Source organism: Akebia trifoliata, chromosome 16, assembly GCF_017979445.1.
Source record: "Akebia trifoliata isolate Shusen 1 chromosome 16, ASM1797944v1, whole genome shotgun sequence".
Classification (NCBI taxonomy): Eukaryota; Viridiplantae; Streptophyta; class Magnoliopsida; order Ranunculales; family Lardizabalaceae; genus Akebia; species Akebia trifoliata.
The window spans coordinates 21610778-21631698 of NC_141390.1; the positions used below are offsets into that span (position 1 = coordinate 21610778).

Genomic DNA, 20921 nt, shown 5'->3' on the forward strand with positions numbered 1-20921 from the left:
ATCAAATTGCCCATAGAACCGAACTAAGGTCATTTTAGTTCAATTGAATTCTATGGGTAGCCAATATCCTATTAAACCTGCTTGGAAGCAACATAAAAAATCAAATAAGTAATAAACATGAAACATTTCATATAATAAATCATTGATCTGTGTCCCAACTCCCAAACAATAAGCACAATAAAAAAAAAAATCAATCATCCTCCACTTTCCTTCATGCTCCAATCCATAATAAATTATTTATTTATTTATTTTATAAGGGCTTAGTTCTCGGTTTAGTTCATTTCTATACAAGCGTTGAACTAAGAACCAAGTCAAATTGATTAGCTATACATTTTCTTAACCCCAAAACTGAACCTCAAATTGTTCAAAACAAAACCAACCCAAAAACATCAGTTTGGCTCGGTTCTCAGTTTGAATCGAACCATGTTGCATCCCTATTGATTATAGGACTGTCAATGGACCAGGTTTAGGACCAACTGGTTGTGGACTAGATTTCGGTGTACTGGTACTAGGCTTGTCTAATTATTGGGGTTAAGTAAAATCTAGGCTTGGGCCTAAATCCAAACACTTTAAAAGTCAGTAAAGAAAAGGAACCAGAGAAAGGGAAGGTTCACTCGACCAAAGCACTTGAGAGTTAGACCCAATAACTTATATTATAGAATTATTTATCATACATTTTTATGAAATTTTGCAGGTCAGCTCAAATTGGCCTGTAAAAATAAGCCTCAATTTTGTTCGGCGTCGGTCTAACCATTAGCGAGGCCGAGCTTGGGATAGGGCTTTCATGCCAGACTAGCATCAAGCCATTTATTTCCTAGCTCATTGACATCCCTAATTTGATTGAAGACTTGTGGATTTTTCTAAAAGAAAAGAAATAAGGGTTTTTTCACTCGAGATTGAAGAGGGTGTTCTGGTCATTTTATAGTTGTCTCTCATATAAGATTATGGTCAAAGGGGTATGTCATCAGTTTGAAAACAGAGGGGTATCTCAAATATTCACTAAAAACTGGAGGGATATTTGGAAATATCCCTAGAATTTTAAGAGAAACTGTGAGAAACTGATGAGAGCAGAGAAAAACTAACCTGTCTCCTCTCCTCTCCTTCCCAATTCGAAACCCTAGAGCACGTAACGATCGATCGAAGAATGAACATCGAAAGGTTTAATATCTCTCTCTCAAGCATTGTCGAGTTGAAAAACATCTGAAACATTGTTCAATTCTGCTGCAAAAGTTGAATATTTTCTGAAATTTTACTTTTCAATCTGTCACTCCTTATCTCTTATTTCACCGTTTATTAGCATTTCTTTTCCAATTAAAATTTCGATTTTTGACAATATTTTATCGAAATAAAATGCGGTTTATAACTTCATTTTGTAATTCTTCGGAAGAAAATAATTGTTCACCAAAATGAACAATATTGACCGAAATAATCGAAAATTTTCTAAATTAATACCTTGAAATTTGCGCACATTGTGAGATAATCCATCACATAATCTGTTATTCCATTTTGATAATTTTCCAGAATATTTATTGAAATGTAATGCGGTCTGTAGCTAAATTTTTATCGTATTTTGGATGAAACCTATTGTTCATCAAAATGAGTAACAGATTTTAATCAAAATATATACAAAAATATTTTTTGTAAGTAAGGTTTCATGTTGTAGACTCTTGATACAAACATATTTTAAATCAAATTATGTCATATGAGATTACCCTTCACACAATATGTGATGAACCATATTACCATATAAAAATAACTATTTTGTGCTAAATTATTTTAAATATAAAGCTAGTCCATGAATCCTATTTATCCAGGTCCAACATGTCGTACCCATGACAGCTAGCTTAGTTGGCAAAATTTATACCATAGACATGGGTTCAAATCCTGCCATTTCTGAGCTACTAATCTCATTAAAACCATGCTCTGGTGGAAGCTCAAAACAAAATTTGGGTTCAAAAGCCGTTGAATCCTCCTTCACGTTGACCACTAACCCTTGCTTGTTTGCCAAAAAAAAAAAAAAAAATGCAGGTGCCAGCTAGCTTAGTTGGTAAAGTCTATGAGTGATGATACCATAGTTCAGGTTCAATTCCCGCCAGCACCAAGTTACCGATCTCATTAAAAACAGGCATACTTATCTAAAAATATATATATATTTCGTGCCCACTCATACTTGTATTCATGCAGCATAGGATAAGTATATATATATATTATATTATTTCGTGCCCACTCATACTTGTATTCATGCAGCATAGGCTATTACTTATCCATTAAACTTTATTGTTATCTCTAGTGATTGCTGAATGCATTTGTTTACTGAAAATAGGATTATTGTGAGAAAAGTTGTGGCCACTATCCATGCCTTGAAAATTCCAAAGAGGAGTTTCAGTAATGATGCGGCTGCAGGAGTATCTGTTTCTAAAGACGTTACCCAACTTAATTGTGTAATGATCCAACACCTATCAATGGCTATTTTTCTTTTTCTTTTTTTCTGACATTGATTTTGCTAATAAGTGATGTTTATCCCTTTACATGACTATAACACAAATATGCAATATTAAATGTTTAATAGTGAATTTTGTAGTTATCCCTGGTTCTAGGCTAGCGCTCGCTTTTGTGGGGGTGTGGCTGAAACCTGAAAGTATTCTGGGTACACTTTACTTTCATAAGGGGTGTACCCACATAGGTATTGAACCAGACACCCAAAAAATTCCATTTAGAGCATGAATTACAGAAATTGCCATTTTTTGGTGTGTATCAATGCATTATTATGTTGGTACACATTGACGTTTTCTTCTAGATCACCATAAATATTAATGTTTTTTAGACAGTGTGTCAAATGATATGGGGCCATGTCGACAACATATCCGTATTAATGGGTCTTGATAGTCAATCAAAAATCAAGAGGGGTGTACAAACTAAATCAGCAATACTTGACATTAGAAGAAAGCATAGATGCAAGCCAAGCACATTGTCCACAATGGAGATTTTTCAAAATAATTTAGGCTTAGACCCATAGCTCAGTTGGTTTGACACATTGCAAAGCAACTTTGAGGTTGTGGGTTCAAGTCCAACCTACAAATAAAAATCAAAATACTTTATTACTTGGGGTTCTCTCACTTTGTCTTTCAATTTTGTTTTTCCCTTTTGAATGCTACTATTTGCATTCGTTGCAGCTATTATCCTTGGAACACTGCCACTCAAAGAGTCCCATTTATATCAATTTAATTACATTATTAGCTAATTGGTTTTTTTTTTCAATTACATAGGAGCACACGGAGAAGCTTGATGTGAAAAATAATGTTGACCAATATGACATTGCAATAGTTGGAGGAGGCATGGTCGGCATGGCTTTAGCTTGTGCTCTATGTAAGTTCTATTATTAGTTTATATTTTTAATTGACTATCAATTTTACTTCTAATATCTTACTACTATGCTTTGCATGCTTGATGCTTATACTTATGCACCATTTGATCAACTTAATTGCAATTTCTTATTTCCCAATGTATGTGGGGTTGAATAGGGTGTATGTGTGATACTATGTAGTTGGATGAAATGGGCCACTGGATCATCAAGTAAATGGATAAGAATGTTGGTGTTGGTTCCAAGCTAGGTTTTGAAAGGAAGCTCGGGTCATTGCCTAAACTAAAATAAATGGTCCTATGGTGCCTGCATACAATTTGATGGGAGGAGAGTGAAGACTAGTGTCGACAAGGAGGAAGGAGGCTTGGGAAGGGAACCTGCAAAGCATTGGAGTGATGGCCGTGAGAAGTTGGTTACTTGATGCAATTTTCAATAATATTATAATAAAGGCACAAAATGTTGGAGCGAATGGGTCATACACTCTGTGGATGAGAGGAGAGGGAGGACTAGTTTTGACAAGGAAGTGGAAGGTCTTGTAGGCAACTCACAATTAAATCTTGAAAGAATGCACACTGAGTAGATAATGGTGACTTGATAAATTGCTTGGTTTTCAGAAATTCCATGAAAAAGTCATTGTTCACAAATATGCAAAGCAGGTGAAGTCAATGTTGCTCAATTTCATGAGCACAGAAAACATGCGAAGTCATCATGGGAAGACATTAGGTTCTAGTTTTCTTTTACTTTCCTTTCTTTCTACTGGTTCAAAATTATGTTTGCAAGAACTTGTTACCCAAAAGCGTATTTTATAAGGTTCTAAGAGAGGGTGTCCAACATAATTTGGACATGTTTGAACTTCTTTTTTCGAAGTGTCAAATGCACCTAATGCATTTCTGTATTGGTTTATCATCATGCGTATCAACAGTGTCTTCTTTGTTATTTTTTCCTTGTCTACTATGATTTTGGGTCATCTTAGTGTAGGCTGGGATGAGAATTGAACCAACGGAACCAATTGGAGAAGGTATGTTAACCAAAAAGGAATAAGGTAACTATATCAAGATTGGGCTCCATTTTGCCTGGTAATGAATGTAATAAAATAAGTCCAATGGCTGGGCAACAAAGGCACTTCTATAAATATTAAAAATATCATTGTTATTTTTGTAAAAGTGTTTAAAAGCAGTTGATATCTAAAGATCAAAATACCCTTACCTTTATCACTAAAAGATAAAACAACTAAGGGTTAGTGAAACTTGAAAGAGAAAAATATTGGAGGACGTTAACATCCTGATGAAGCATTCCCTATGTGTATATATATATATATAGAGAGAGAGAGAGAGTAGCGTTCGGCAGACCACGTTAGGGAGACAAAATTTGTTCTATAGTTGAGATAATCCTCACAAAAAATCAGCCGAATCTGAAACTTCTTACCCCATCAAAAGTGGTTTACAAATTAATGATAAAAAATCGATGGTCCACAATTCTAAACCACTTTTGATGGGGTTAGAAGTTTTAGATTGGGCTGATTTTTTATGAGAATGATCTCATCATAGAAATCATCCTCAGAAAAGATCAGCCCATTTAGAAACTTCTAACCGATTTAGGACAAAGGCGTTGGCTCCGTGTTGTCTCCCTAACGTTGTCTGCCGAGTGGAACCCATATATATATATACAATATTCCTGTTACTTATCACAAGAAAATAGATTAAGCCATGATTTTAGATTTTGGATATACTAATGAATTGCTTCTTAATGCCAACAAAGAGCACAAATAACTAATAATATCCACAATCTCAATTAATATGAAGAGAAATTAGGTAGAAAATGCTGGAATATTAAACTCGATAAGACATACAAGTTTCTCTTCAAGATTCATCAACTAGGGTACTCTTATGGTTTCTTTTGATATGAAAATTGATCATCTTATATGTGACTCTTAAAAGTGGAAAAAAAAAACCTTCTTCTTAAAATGCCCTTAATGAGTGGCATGTTTCTTAATTACAACGGAAACTTATTACCCTAATCGACTATTCTAAAATGAAATTAAAACAGAAAAACCATCATCTATAAGGTATGGATTTTTTGCATCCACATCCATGGGCCTGAGATGGGGGTTCTGGTGCATGGGCCTTAGTCCTCTGGGCCATGTAGGCATGGCGTATATCAATTCATCAGAATTTATAGAGACACCCTTACTGGAATTTAAATTTAGAAAATCAATAAAACCATTTAGATCTTCTTTGTTTTTTCTGGTGATAAAAGTTTTTAACATGCTCACATAGTGCATGACCTTGTCTTTTTTTGACGGGCAGTGCATGACCTTGTTCTTACTGGTTTAGTAGGTCTTAATAGATTTTATCTTTTCTTCCATGTTTCTATGTTTGCAGCAAGCATGTCATTGACAAAGCAGTTGAATGTTGCCATTATTGATAGTAATCCTGCCTTAGGAAGGAGAGATGGCATCAAGAAAGACAGTCACCCTGATCCAAGGGTCAGTACAATCACTCCTGCAACTATTTCCTTTTTCAAAGGTATTAACTTTGATATCCCTCACGTCCATAAATTCACTCTCTGCAAAATGCAATCTCTTCATATTTTTGAGCATTGCGACCACTATTTCTCTTTTCTCTAGGATAAGCAATTAGGAAAATATACTAAGAAAATGGTGAAAGCTCCCAACATTCACTTGGAATGCTGTGGAAAAATTATTGCATTGTATGCTCTCTTTTTTCCCCCCTTTAAAATACCCAATGTATGAGAAGAGTAAAAAACAAACTACTACAATTTGGGTATATCGTTGAAGCAACAACACAATATTGTAGAAACCATATACCTACGCTCATCTATATCTGCCACAACCTTCAATACTGCAATCCACTTAAATAAATTACAAAAGAACTTCCTTTAAACTCTTGTAGTATAGAAACATGGAAGTCATCTTATTGACAATCACAGTGGTTGAGTATTTGAGTGTGCTCCTGGCATGAAAACGTTCTGAAATCCTTTGGCAAATTTCCTTGCTAGCCCTTTGAAAGTCGTCTTTTCTTTGTCCATCTTCAATAGAAAAATGAAAATTTCCAACTCTTCAAAGCTTCTAGAGAAGAAACCAAGAGAGAAGTGATCTAAATGTGATATCTCAAGCACCCTACACCTACTTATAGTAAAAAATCTAATAAAATAAAAAGTGTCTTAATCCATTTGAGGTCCTATGGTCATCCTAGTGGCCCCTTAAATGACCACATGGTCATCTAAATGGTCACGTGGCCCTTCTAATGATCACGTGACCACTACCATGACCGGATGGTCATTTCTGAGGCCTCATGGCCCCCACCTTAAAATTTTCAAGTTTTTGGCTCTGAAAATTTCAAAATTCAAATTTGAATTATAAATGATCTCTTCAACCAATGATTGTTTGGTCAAAAGCATTCAACCACATGCCTCCAAAGATTGATTAGTCAAGGGATTTCTGATTTTTGACGAAGGTTTCAAAGACTTAATTTGGGCCAAAATCAATCTAGGCATTCAAATCGTGCATTTCCCTGGACTTTGGTTACAGTTTTGTGGCCTTGGCCATAGAAGTGACCACATGGCCACAAGGATGACCTTGTTATGAACTCAATGACCCTTGGTCATTCCATGGTCAAGCCACTGTTTTTGTGACCACATCAGCCACAACATGTTTAGATTCATATTTGTTGCAGTTCTTCATAATCTTTTTGGTAGAAACTCCCTCTTTGTTATTTTTACACATTTTTTTAGCATGCCATGTTGTCATCAAATATACCATGTTTATTCATCTCATTCAGTCATCACCATGCTATGCTATAATATTACTATCTTGGTGTTTTAGATTAGACCCATGATCTGTTTGCATACATGTTTGCCATCCATCATATAGATTAGTTTCAGACTAGATATAATGTGAAGTTCCTTCAGTAGAAATATGCTTTTAGTGTTTACTATGCATCTCAAAACCCAGAAAAAAATATCAGTTTTTGGGATCAAAAGAGGTTCCAGAATCCATATAAATCCAAAAAATGGGCCTTGGCTACCACAGTGACCACTAGGGTAAAAATTTTGCCCTCGCTTTTAACCTTGAAATTCTATCTCCTTCAACAGTTCAACCTCCAAACCTTAAGAACAAGAGTAAAATTCTGGGAGAAAAATGATGTATTTAAAGATAAGTATCGATTTGCAAAAGTGTTATATTTGGCAAAAATAGTTGAAAGATTCATTTGTTAGTATAAGACATGTTTTTATATATTTTTACAATATTTTTATCTAAAATGCTGAGTTATATGAGTGTTTTGGTATGCTTCATTTTCTTTCAGTGAATATTTTGGTTTTTTACTTGATCGAAACATTCCTCTAAAACGAAATTTTAAACCTTGACGGCCTTTGGTGGGGAATTGTTTATTCAAAGTAAAATACTAGCAATTTCAGGTGGGAACTTCACCAGTTTTTGTTTCCTTTAAGTGTGATGTTTGGAGAGGAATCATGAATATCCTGAGTCCAAGAAGGGATCATGTACAAAATGGTATTTTTAGGGGAATATTTGGTGCTGACATTCCAATGAAACGAAAGATATGTTAATTTGATTATTTAGTTAACATGACTATCAAAATTAATAATTATAAAAGAAAGTCTCTATGATAGAAATGCACAAAAGGATGTCATTTGTGAATGGAAGCTACAAACATTTGAAGACATTTAAGTTTGACATTTACCACAATGTTGATGTTCATAGCAAACTGCTGTATTGATTATATGTTTCAATATGAGTCTGCAGCTCTTCTTTTGATTAATAGAATAATAATTGTGTTCTTTGTGCCTTGTAAAACCATATTGTTGGCTGGAACTGTTCTAGTGGTCTAGAAAGAGAGAAAGTTTCTTATATATTTTTTGGTCTTTCAATAAACTGTTGTTCTTCTCTGCAGATGTTGGTGCCTGGCAATATGTCCAGCAATATCGACATGCATTTTTTGATAAAATGCAGGTGAGTGTTGGCATTCATGGTAGAGTACTTAAGGCATATATATAGTCTTGGGTTTGGTTGACTCTTGAAAAATGAGTCAAGAAAAAACACACGACCTTACCGTGTAGGCATGAAATCCAATGGTCGGGACTTATCCTCGAGATATGTGTTATTTGGATACTATAAAATTCCAATCATTGGATCTTGCGCTTACATGGTCGGGATCATACATTTTTTCTTGAGTCGTTTTTCTCGAGTGAACTGAACTCGACCTATAGGTTCAATTTTTCCTATGTTCATTATGCTTATGGCTCCTATGTACTGTTCTTTGATCAATGTTATATGTTTCATTAAAAATGATAAAAGTAAAGCAATACATGGAGGAGTTGGTTGAGGTGACCAACTAAAGAAAATAGACGTGGGATTACCTTACAAGCTTAAAGAAAAAAATGTTCCTGTACCATATGGAACCCCACCTAGATGGGCCCCATTTACTTGATGAGTTAATTTTACCATCATCATAGAAGCCTTATCTCATAGGTTTTGGGGTTGGCTGAATGAATCCTGTTCCTCCATTCAATTCTGTCTAGAATGTATGATCGTGATTGAGGTTTGGGAATGATAGTTGTTTTTACACCAGCTGCGCCACCAACTGACGCAACCCTCCTTTATCCAGGTGTGGGACCGCAATTTAGTGTAAATGAAACCCTACACAGGTGGAGTTTGATGAAATAAACAGTTACTAAAATAAGAAACATCCTATCATTACAAAATGGGCAGTCATTGCATATTATTGATGTCTAGGGTGACCATCCACCTGATGACAGCTCTTTGTATCCTTCTTTTGTGTGTAATGTGAGACCCATCCTCTCAACGTTTAGATATTGGAGTACAACATCTGATTTATATTCCCGAACTTATAAAATAATCTCTTTTAGGGATTGTCTCGGTCAAGATAGTCTTGGTTTGGGCTTAGAGCCATAGCTCAGTTGATTTGACACAGTGCAAAGCAGCTTTGAGGTCGTGGTTCAAGTCCAACTTACCCATCAGAAAAAAAGGGTTTTCTCCTCACCGAGACAATGCCTCGAGATGAATTTTCAAACCTTGGATTTGGCAACAATTGCTAGTCCTTCAACATGACAACAGTAATTTAGTGCCTTAAATAGTTAGTGCTATTTTACCTGCTACATGCAATTAAATCTACTGCTGAAGGACGAAGGGAAGCTTTCCTTTTGAATAGTTTGAATGTTTGAATGAAGTTCATATTTGGTACTAGTAAGCCTCTTCAAATGCATGTTCTTCTCTCAATCATGATTAACTATGCATTAACCAATTGGTTATGCATATGGCAGTGTTTTTAAAGGCTTAAGCCTCGAGGTGCGAGGCTTACACCTCAAGGCAAGGCTTAGCCACCATGCCTCAAGGCTTAAGCCTTTTCAAAATTATTTGAGGCTTAAGCCTCAACCTAAAGGGGCTTAAGCCTTGTGGCTTGTCAAGGCTTAGCCACCATTACTTATTAACTAAAACTTCTTTAAGTTGGGGTGTTTTTAAGTCAAGAAACAAAAGATTTAGAAGGAAATCTCAAATTTTTTTCTCTTAAACCTCATTTTCTCCTTACACAAAGTTTCCTTCATTGTGCTTTCAATATTCATCCGAGTTCGATTCTCTGACTTATGAGTTTCTCACGAAGATTTACATCAAATAAAATCATCAAACCAAAACTTTACCTAGTATTCAGGTATGGGGTTATTATATACATTTTCTTTAAGATTTTGCAAAAATAAATTAAATCTTTTTTTTTTTTCTTTTTGTTTGTGTTTTGTTCTACCTATTATTTATGGTGGATGCTAGTAATGGCTAGAGGAAGTGGTAAAAAAGTGGGTAGAGGTGGGAGGTAATAGAAGAGACCCTACTTAAAATCATGGGTTGAAGTTGATGGATCAAATACCGGTTCAGGGAAGTCGTATATATATGTACATTGTGTGTGTTGTTCTAATGCAGTAAAAGTTGGATGAAGAGACTGAAAGACCATCTTGCGTGCACTAAAAAAAATGTAGCTCCATGTTCACATGCATTCGAAGATGTTAAAAAGGATATCAAAGCTTATCTCTAAGAAAGGACGAGAAAATAAGAAGATTAGCCAAAACCATTTTGAAAATTTGGAAAATGAAGGTACATATTACGGTAATCCCATAAAAATTGTTGTTTCATTATAGTTTTTTTTTATATTATTATTTCTTATGATTTAAAAAAAATATTTTTAGGATTTTTTTTATAAAATTATTGAGACTTACACCTCATTATGTCTTGAGGCTAACGCCTTGCCTCAAGAACCCAAAATGCCTCAAGTGCGCCTAAGGAACTTTAAAACACTGGCACATGATATTTCTTTTCAACATCTTCACGAAATATACCAAAAAAACTCCATTTCCAAGAGGCTGGACATGGAGTTTACCAGTGAATTTCTTTTTGTATATTTCAGTGGAAATCACCATTTATTTCCAAATATCTTGATGAGCAGAAATTTTTTACCAAATAAATGCATGACTAAAATGAAAATATTTTGATGAGAGTGAGAGTGAGCATCTAATCCATTCTCTTGTCCCGGTGCTTCTGGCTGTCAATGTATGGATATCCATCTCCCAATCCAAGTAGGTGTTGATGATATCATGTCCAGCAGGCACATGTACAACCATATTACACCTTGCAGACTCATCAATGGCTGTAAGGTAATGTGGAGTACGAACTATTTGCTGGTCTAGAGCTGTCACCCTTACTTGTAGATAAAAATCGGGTTGTTTGATCCAAGTTGACACTGAGCTAAAATATATTCAGATGGTTTGATTATGTATTGAACAAGTAGCTGGTTTTGAGCTAGTAGCACCCTTAGTTGAAGATAAATTGGGTTGTTAGATCCAAGTGGACACAACTAAAATATATTCAGGTGGTTCAATTATGCAATAAAAGGCTAGACTTGCAGCCAAGGGATTACTAAGACATATGGTGTGGTTTACTGGCAGATTTTGCTCTAGTGGTGATATCTAGCTCTTTTTGTATTCTCATTTAGATTTCAGCCAATTTGGATTAGACTGTGTAGTAAATTTGATTTGAAGAATGCTTTCTACACGGGGTTCTATTGGAACATGATTTAGCCTTGCGCATTTTCAATTCATGAGAAATCAGAAATTTGTCAATTGAAAAAAAAAAAAATTATTTAGGCACTATTACTAAAGGAATCTTTTGGAGGTTGGTTTGATTTTTAGTCAAGAACTATAGTGAAAGGGATGTATGGCTATTTAAAGAAGTAAGCAAACATTGTACATAAATGAAATAATAGTCAGTTGCAAGGTTTGAAGTACATCTCGAAGTATTTTCTCGATCAGGAGAAAAACTGTGGTTGAGATAATCCAAGACAATCTTCTATCATTCAATGTTTCACCTGGTCTCAGCAACACATTCCTAGACCGTAGAAAACTTTAAATCATGTTCACTAGTGATGGTATGTTGGTCATGTGGAAGTTAAAAACCTTCCCTTAGCAAGGTTTTTTATACGGAGGATTTTATCCTCATCATCACTACCATCACATGAAGGATTTGGATAATTTTAGATATATCTTGAGAAGAGGTCGCCTACTGTCTTAGAGGTATCTTCATTTCACAAGGGAAGTATACCTTGATTTGTTAGATATAGATGAAGACTTTGTGCACATCTTATTGACAAATAAAGTTGAACCACCAAATGAGAGTTTGTGATGGTGATCTTATGGATCCAACAGCGCGTAAGAGGTTAGTAAGATGACTGTTATATCAATCACCCAACCTGATGGAAAACATGCGATTAGCTTTGTATGCTGATACATGCTGCAAAGATTTGTGTCATTTCCGAATGTTTTGTAGAACTTTCCGGTTTCGACCCACTAAAATCAAGATGGGTGATTGATGTAACAGTTATCCCACTAACCTCTGATGCACCCTCTTGGGAATGTTTTGATTTTTTTCTTGAACGAAACATTTCCCTAGATTAAGACTTTAAACCTTGCATGCATGTTCTATGAACTAGCCATCTTTATGTTGATAAAATTGCCTAATCCTCTTCCTCCATATTATTAACTTACATGCCAAATAGAAGTCGCATGGTGAGTAACATAAAGTTTAATAGCAAAAAAAAGAAAAAAGAAAAGTCAGACTCCATAAAGAAACTTTCCTGCCTCATTTTACTTGCTCATTTATTGTGGGTAACCGCCTAATTTCTTCGAGGAGATAAGAGGGTTTATTTTCTTGGGGGGTGGGGGGACATAAATTGTTAATATACCTCCTTTTAGGTGGTTCCAAGTCCATATTCTTCTTGATGATTTTTGATGGTTTAGCTATCAAAAAGGATCAAATGACAACACATAAGATTTACCCCTTGTGTGATTTCTACTTGCATGCCGGGGGGACATAACTTGTTAATATGCCTCCTTTTAGGTGGTTCCAAGTCCATATTCTTCTTGATGATTTCTGATGGTTTGGCCATCAAAAAGGATCAAATGACAACACATAAGATTTACCCCTTGTGTGATTTCTACTCGCATGCCTCTTATTTGCATTAATTTACTGTCGTGATAAGGATTGCATCTTGATTTATGTCATGTGCATTATATTGTTTTAGCATTCCATTTGCCCCAGTTAGAACAGATTTATCCTTTTTACCCAATTTCAATACATAGATGCTCATGAGGTATTCCATTTTCACTTGTTATCTTTTACCAAACATTTCATTGTTCTTTGTCTATCGGGTCTCCCATTGAAATGCTAATTTTAAAATTAGATTGGTATCTTTTTGGAGGAAATCAATCTAGTAATTATTTTCCTTTCTCTTTCCTTGATCCTTCTTACAGGTTTGGGATTACACTGGCTTAGGGTACACGAGGTATACTGCTAGTGATGTGGGTAAAGAAATACTAGGGTAAGCACTTATATATGTGGGTTACAAATTTATTTCTTGTAAAAGACTACTACAGACAGATGGTACTGATACATTTGACTGTGTGATCCAGGTGTGTAGTGGAGAACAAGGTTCTTCATCATTCTCTATTGTCATGCTTGCAGGTATTTCCTTTACCCACTTTGCTGTGTTTATTTCCAAATTGTTCTATTTATAGGTGTGATAAGAGTGAAGACAGGGTACAATCCCTTGTCTGTGGTGTTACCACTCAGACTTTACCAACTTACCAAGTTGGCACCTTAACTGTTCGTATTTTCATATTGTAGAAATATTATTAATAAATCATGTATAGTGTCTTTCATTTCTTCTATGATGTTTTTCATGTTCACTGCGATGTTTACTAGAAATATGCAACTTGAAAAAGAGGATATTTTATTAACCTCTGTCCTCATGAATAATCCTTGACCAGCTAAACTGTTTGGCAAGCATGTCCTGATAAAGGCATCGGTCAATTCCACTCATTTTTTTTTCTTCTCAATTAGGTTTAGTGTATATCCATTAACAGCTAGCTTTAACTTGCACTGGTGATCTATGTCTCAGTTTATCATACTTCCATCATTATTCCATGTATCTTCTCTTCATGTAACATGATGGGTTTCTTTTCATGTCATTTCTTTATACTATGTGGAAGTAAACTCAAGCAATTAGAACGTAGCAGAATACAGATTTCCACAAGACAATCTACCCTGCAAGGTTGACATCAATGTCGTTACGGTCACGTACACCATCTAAAGAGATGAACTGCACATCATCAGGAAGGACCCCATACAATCGTGGATGTTTATCAAAGTTGGATCTAAGCGATGGAAATAGCCTATACGCAAAGTTGGTGGTAATTTATTTACTTTTGTAATTTATTTACAATGAACTCTTTATTTTGTAATAATTTGCTGCATTGGCTGCCAGTTATGTACTCACGCCAGATACATGCTAAAACATCTTTTGTTGCAAATATTAGGATATTCAAAGATGTTGTTTTCAGTTATTAATTGTATCACTTCAGTAGACAAATCAATCGTGTGTCTTTTACTTATGTAAAATACTGTAACAAATACAAGTGTCCTATAGTATGTTAAGTTTCTTTAAAATAAAAGTGAGGAAAGGTGAGGTACTTCATATATTTTCTCCCCTTTTAGCCAGTATAACTTGATATCTTTTTAGGAATGTTTTTTTCCCTTTTTTTTTCTCTTTTCTTTTTAAGATTTTCAATGTTCGGAACTTTCTTTCTATAAGTCGGTTTTGCGACCAAAATGGATCCATTAGAAAGCTCTCTCCAAGATTTTCTAATGATATCCATTATTAACTCTTATCGAACTCTAAAATTACTGTTTATTTTATTGGGTACAAAAGATCTTTTGCTGTCCACTTTCCATCTCAATAATTATCCATTTTTTAAGTAATACTTTTATTATTATTTATAATAACAACTCAAATAATGCATTGCTTTAACACCACGTGCATCACATGTACCCTCCTATCGTAACATCTTATCTAAATATTTTGTTTGCTGAACATAACCTTAAGTACCTTAAATGTGTCTCTGTCAACATATGGAATAAGTTTACCGATGTGTTGTGACACTTCATGTCTGTGTCTGACACTGACATGTCTACATCTTTTTTACATCACATGTGGTAAAATCATGAACTGTTTGCATAAAGTTGCTTCCTAAATTGAAAAAGAAATGGATGACAGAAGCTAACCAAAGTCCCATCTGGTTAAGGGCTGTTGGGATTTTTTTTTTTTTTTCTCTCATTTCATTTCATGTCCAGGTTGGAGCTGATGGGTCAAAGTCACGTGTTAGGGAGTTGGCAGGAATCAAAACTACTGGATGGAACTATTCACAAAATGCAATTATTTGTACTGTCGAACATAATGTGGAAAACAAGTGTGCATGGCAGAGGTTTCTGCCCAATGGTCCTATTGCACTTTTACCAATAAGTGACAAGTTTAGCAATATTGTTTGGACTATGAGCCCGAAGGAATCTTCTGATCGTAAGTCAATGAGTGAAGATGATTTTGTAAAATCCATAAACCATGCTCTGGATGATGGATATGGTCCTCACCCTCAGCCAAGCTTCTTCAGTTATTATGGAGAATTTTCATGGGAGTTACCACCCAAAGTAGTCAAATTGGTCTCTGATAGAATGGTGTTTCCTTTGTCGTTAATGCACGCCAATGATTATGCATCAAACGGCGTGGTCCTTATTGGTGATGCAGCACACAGTGTCCATCCTTTGGCCGGACAAGGAGTTAATTTAGGTTTTGGTGATGCACTTGCTCTTTCAAAGATCATTGCTGATGGTATTGCTGTAGGTTCTTACATTGGGGAGGTAAGTCAGCAGTGTCCTGAAATTCCTTATGTCTGATTTCGATCAAAGAGTTCTTATTTAATTGAATATCATTAAGTTAATTGATTTATTTGCATTCTCTTTCAAAGATTTAGACTTTACATGGAGTTTTACTACACATGCAAAAAATAACTGAATGATGGTGTAGTCAGTAATCTCTCTTCGGGAGATGTGAAATTCTTTTTCATAGTCCATGAAATGTACGATGTCCAGATATGGACAACGTGTATTACGAATATGAATAGGGCTGCAACATAAAGCAGTGCTTAACTGGTTTATGGGCTGAACATAGATGTGAAATTCTTTATGGTACTCATGACATGTAACACATACAACTATACAGCTAAATTTACTCTTAGGGTATGTTTGATTGCACATGGAAAATAGGGTAGAAAATCAATTTCCATGGAAAATGACATTTTTCAAGTGTTTGATTGCACATGGAAATGGAAATTCATTTTCCACCCCATTCAAAAAGTCAACTAAATCATGGATTTCACTTTCCCACCTATATGGGTGGGAAAATGAAATCCACCCATATTTTCCATCATCAATTCTTCTCTATCATCACCACCACCACCACCACCACCATTACACTAATCTCGCCGTTGTCGTCGACTCCGTTTCCGACTACATTCTCTTTATCTCTTCTTCTTTTTCTTCTTCTCCATCCCTCACGTTTTCCACTACCACCACCACCATGTTCTCCCCCCATCTTCCTCACTTACCTCCATCGTCGCCATCGTCATCGCCACTTTCGTCTTAGCCACCGTCGCCGTCGTTGTCGCCATCGCCACATCCTCCCCCCTCCTTCTTCCTCGTCATCTTCTTCTTCCTCTCCCTCTCCTCTTCTCTTCTTCCTCATTCTCCTCTTCTTCTTTTTTCTCATATTTTTTCCATGATTTTATCCAAGTGAAATCAAATAATGGAATTTGATTTTCCAACCCTACCTATTTTCCACAACTAATTTTCCATGGATTTCAAATTCCATGGAAAGTGACTTTCCATGCAATCAAACATACCCTTAAAATGTTTTACTTAAAAAATGGTGTTCCATCAACTAAATAATTGATTGCGGGTTTGAATGCCATAGCACCATTATTTAACTGAAATTTGCATGTTAAGGGGAATAAGCCAAGGGTTGGTTATAAATACATATAGTATGTCTATAAATCTAGAGTGCCACCCCAGCCTTACTTATTACACCGCAATTAAAAAAAGTCAATGGTCTAGAATAAATAGAAGTTGGGGTGCCAATATAAACTCTCCTTTTCTCCTTTTTCCTTTTTAAAGATTTTTATTTGTTAGATTTAGGATTTTATATGAGCCTAATCCTAATTGTAAACTGCTGAAGATGTTTGAATGTGTTATAATGGTTTGTAATGTTGAAGTAATAACTTGAACCAAACTTTTGTAATGTTTGAATTGTCTGTTTTAATCTCTTATTAGGGTGTGATAAATAATTTAAGAAATTGGGGTGTAAAATAAGTAAAAGTTGGGATGCCAATAGCAGCTATGTAAATCTAAAGGATGAATATTCCAGATCTCTATTCTTTACTCTTGTTTTTTCAGTCAAACAGAGAAAGCCTTGTATTATTCATTTTGTGCTTGAGATTGCTTATATCTTCAAGGGCTCTGTTTATCTTTGCAGCTCTCTCTATTAAAGAAATTCCAAGCAGAGAGGAAGCCAGCAAATATTATGATGACGGCAATTTTGGATGGGTTTCAGAAAGCATACTCCATTGATCTTGGACCTGTCAATATTTTACGAGCTGCTGCATTCCACGCGGCACAACACATCTCTCCGCTAAAAAGAAATATAATCTCATATGCTACAGGTGAGCAGAAATGGCCACTATTTTGAGGTCAATGGTATAACTTATTTTCAAAATGACCGGATGCCCTACATTTAAATCGATTACCTTGTAAAAATGAATGAGTACTCTTCTTTACTTTCATCATCCTTGATTTTTTTTTTATTTTTTTATTTTATGAGTGTAAAATTTTATTAAAATAAAATGAATAAAGGAGGCTGAGATATACCCCATACAAGAGACGAAAAAGACTTAAGTACAAATTATCCTTATAATACAATTTAAAAAACTAAATAGCACAAAGAGAGTCCCATCTAAATACAAATTCCTGAAAAGATATCCCCATCGGTGCTCAGCTTCTACCAAAGGTGTGGTAGGCCCAAAAAATCTCCGTAAATTATTCTTGAGTCATACGTTTTTTTTTACCCTTGAACACCCTAATATTTCTCTCTTTCCATAAACCCTAAGCAATGGCCGAAGTAAGATAGTCCATAGATGTCTTTTTCCAAGAAAAAAAGATATTAAAAGTCCACCCTTCCAATTACAAAAAGAAAGAACATTCAAATAACCTTAGAGAAAGGACAATAAATTAGATTCGATTAATAGATTCACCATCTCTCTTGCAAAGGGAACAAAATCTTGGAACAATCCAACCGCGGGAATTAAAATTATCCAAGGTAAGAATCCTTCATCCTCATTGTACTGTAGAAGCAAGTCAGTCAACTGCTCGATGCAAAGGAAAAGAGCAGAGCCCGCATAACTCTTCAAAACCATTACAGCCATTGTCATCCTTATCGAACACCTTGTCCAACTCTTAGGTAATAATTCCTATGAATATCGTAAATTATTTTATATATAATATCTTAAGATTTTTTTTATTCTGTAAAGCCCCCTCCCAAGTACGTGGCTTACAAATTATTTTGAGCAAGAAATATGTTTTTTCAACACCTAAACGACTTGAACAGCATTCCCTGAGATAGGACCCATTGTCAAGATATTAGTGATCGTAAGAGCTTCAACCTGATTTGGTTTGCCCATGTCTATCTTTATCATATTTGATGGAATTGTTTGGTGTGGTAAGGGTTTATTTATAGGTTTCATCCAATCATTAATAACTTCTTACTTGTTAGATAATAGTATCTAGAAACAACATTTGTAAGGTAGATCCTATTGAAACCAAGAAACATAGATATGCTTGCTATCTACACCAAAATAAATGGAGTTTTTCGAGGAAGAATAAAACCTGCTAAGCTCCAACAGTAATTTATATTTGAAGTTCATTTGGAGTCTTCTGTGATTTTTTCCTCATGAATTGATGTCGGCACCGACTAGTTGCAGATCACTTAGTACTGATTGCACTCTAAATGAGTGAGATGCTTTTACACCACTCATTCTTGACTATAGCACATGGTCATCCTTTGTTCAACAAAATAAAAAGTGATTTAGAGATGCCACTCCACATTTTGGTGAATATTTGAGATGTCTCTTGTATTTTCAAACTAATGGCATATCCCCTTGACCTTAGTCTCTCTAATAGACTGAGGTCAAGGGGATTATAAATAATTTACCATAGTCTGCTTGAAGAGTTTGAAGATGACACATTTTGGGAGAAAATCAAGGGATTTTTAATAAAGGTTGAAAACGAGGGCATGTAGGTTGTTTTTCAATAGTCCATAAGAGAAGATCAAGATTAAGTGGTCAAGCCATCTGTTTGAGAACATAGGGGCATGTCAAATATTTGCCCATACTTGAGGGATATGTGCCTAAATCAGGAAAAAATATTGGAAGGTGGTGCCGATTTGTGAAAAAATGAAATATTGTTAAGATGACATTTTTCCAACAAATTCTTCATTGTTCAAGGGAAATGACTTAATAGACCTTGCGGAAGGAACATCTTTGTAAATGCACCCTGAGATTGGGGTGGTATCTTCACAACCCAGTTAGTAAAATCTTTCTTTATTAATGCCCCCGCACCCCAACAAAACAACGAACTCGAGCAGTAATTAAGTAGAGGCAGGGACAATCTAACCTCTTATTCATCATAAACTTTGGCTTTGGTTCACACAAAGCAGCTTCATTCAAATGATGCATTGTTAACTTGGGTTATTTTGATTTTAATTTTAATTTTTCTCAAAGCTTTGAAAATAGTTTTATTGAAGTCGGTGAGATGCAGAGCCACCTTTCTAGGGATTTAAGAACACATGCAGAAAATTTTCAGCAGCACAAGAAGTCAAGTCGGTTTACGATCAGAATCTGAGTTTCCAACAGATTTTCCCAACAATCAAATTGACTCCAAAGATTGAAGTCCTTTGAGAAATTAAGAACTTCTTAGCCTTACAACTCTGAAAAAAAAAATTGTTAATCTGTCGAAGCTTTGTATAAGTTTGTGGCAACATTGATTATCAACCAACATGTTGTCAAACAAAGAAGGGAAGAGCTGTTGCTCACATCAGTTAACACTGCTAGTCTAGACTTCAAATTCTAATAAAATCCTCGCTAAAGTTTGGTGGATCATTGGAAGTCTTATGCAACCAATACTACACCACAGGCTGAGTAATGTACTATCAATAAATAAATAAAAACATCAAAACATGCCAACTTGCATAGTTTCTGTTGCTGCAGAAGAGTCTCAGATTAAATCAAAATATATGTGGGTAGTTTTTTATGATCACAGTGGAAAAAAGAATGATACAGATTCTACTATAAATAGGAATCCAGGATTAAAATCTGTACAAGAACTAAAACTTTCAACTCTCAGTTTCAGAGAGCAATAAGAGAGGCTCCTACCTGACATGAATTGATGAAATTACTTTGTATTTTATTATTGATTCAGTTTGCCATCATATGCACAAGCCTTTTGCATTTTTTAGTTACAAAAATGTGTCCCAAATGAAGCGAGCTAACACCCGTGAAGATAACCGACTGAGCACCTCAGGCAGTATTCGTGCTGAAATGCCTGGAAGCACTGGAAGCAGCTCTTGAATGACCTGAGCCACATCTAAATCCTGCGAGTGTCCATAAAAATTCAAGTTAGATACTTTCTACTTTCTATGTTGATTGAAAAGGGAGCTGCTATTGACACCCCAACTTTTACTTGTTACACCCCAAATTCTTAAGTTATTTATCACATCCCACATAAAGATTAAAACACACTCTTCAAACATTACAAAGATTTGGCTTAATTTATAATCTCAACATTATGACACTTCAAACAATTTCTGTAGTTGTTTACAAGAGAGAGCTTCCTTCTATGGGGACCCCAACTTCTACTTATTCTCAACCATTCACTTATTTTCTTTATTTTTAATTGGAGTGTAATAAGTAAAAATTGGGGTTGCCAATAGCAGCTCTCTTAAGAAAAATCACGCTAAAACTTTTCTTGTATAAAAATATGAACTAAAGAACGATGTTTCCCAAACTACTTCATGGCTTTGAGACA

General features: G+C 35.2%; 1 protein-coding gene across 1 annotated transcript; it reads left to right on the forward strand.

Annotated features, from left to right (window-relative positions):
• Positions 1–1022: 1022 nt before the first annotated feature.
• Positions 1023–17643, forward strand: LOC147382843 (FAD/NAD(P)-binding oxidoreductase family protein). The gene is made up of 10 exons (XM_086427771.1): positions 1023–1158; positions 2324–2441; positions 3267–3366; positions 5743–5886; positions 8293–8351; positions 13211–13278; positions 13370–13421; positions 13976–14149; positions 15090–15650; positions 17320–17643. Exons 1-10 carry the CDS (start codon positions 1145–1147, stop codon positions 17530–17532), a joined length of 1503 nt encoding a protein of 500 aa, XP_086283897.1. The 5' UTR covers positions 1023–1144; the 3' UTR covers positions 17533–17643.
• Positions 17644–20921: the final 3278 nt, after the last annotated feature.

Excerpts from the sequence above, each read along its gene's own strand:
- LOC147382843 (XM_086427771.1), top strand. Across the intron at positions 2,442-3,266 it reads ACGTTACCCAACTTAATTGT|GAGCACACGGAGAAGCTTGA; the intron begins GTAATGATCCAA and ends TCAATTACATAG. Across the intron at positions 13,279-13,369 it reads GTGGGTAAAGAAATACTAGG|GTGTGTAGTGGAGAACAAGG; the intron begins GTAAGCACTTAT and ends TGTGTGATCCAG.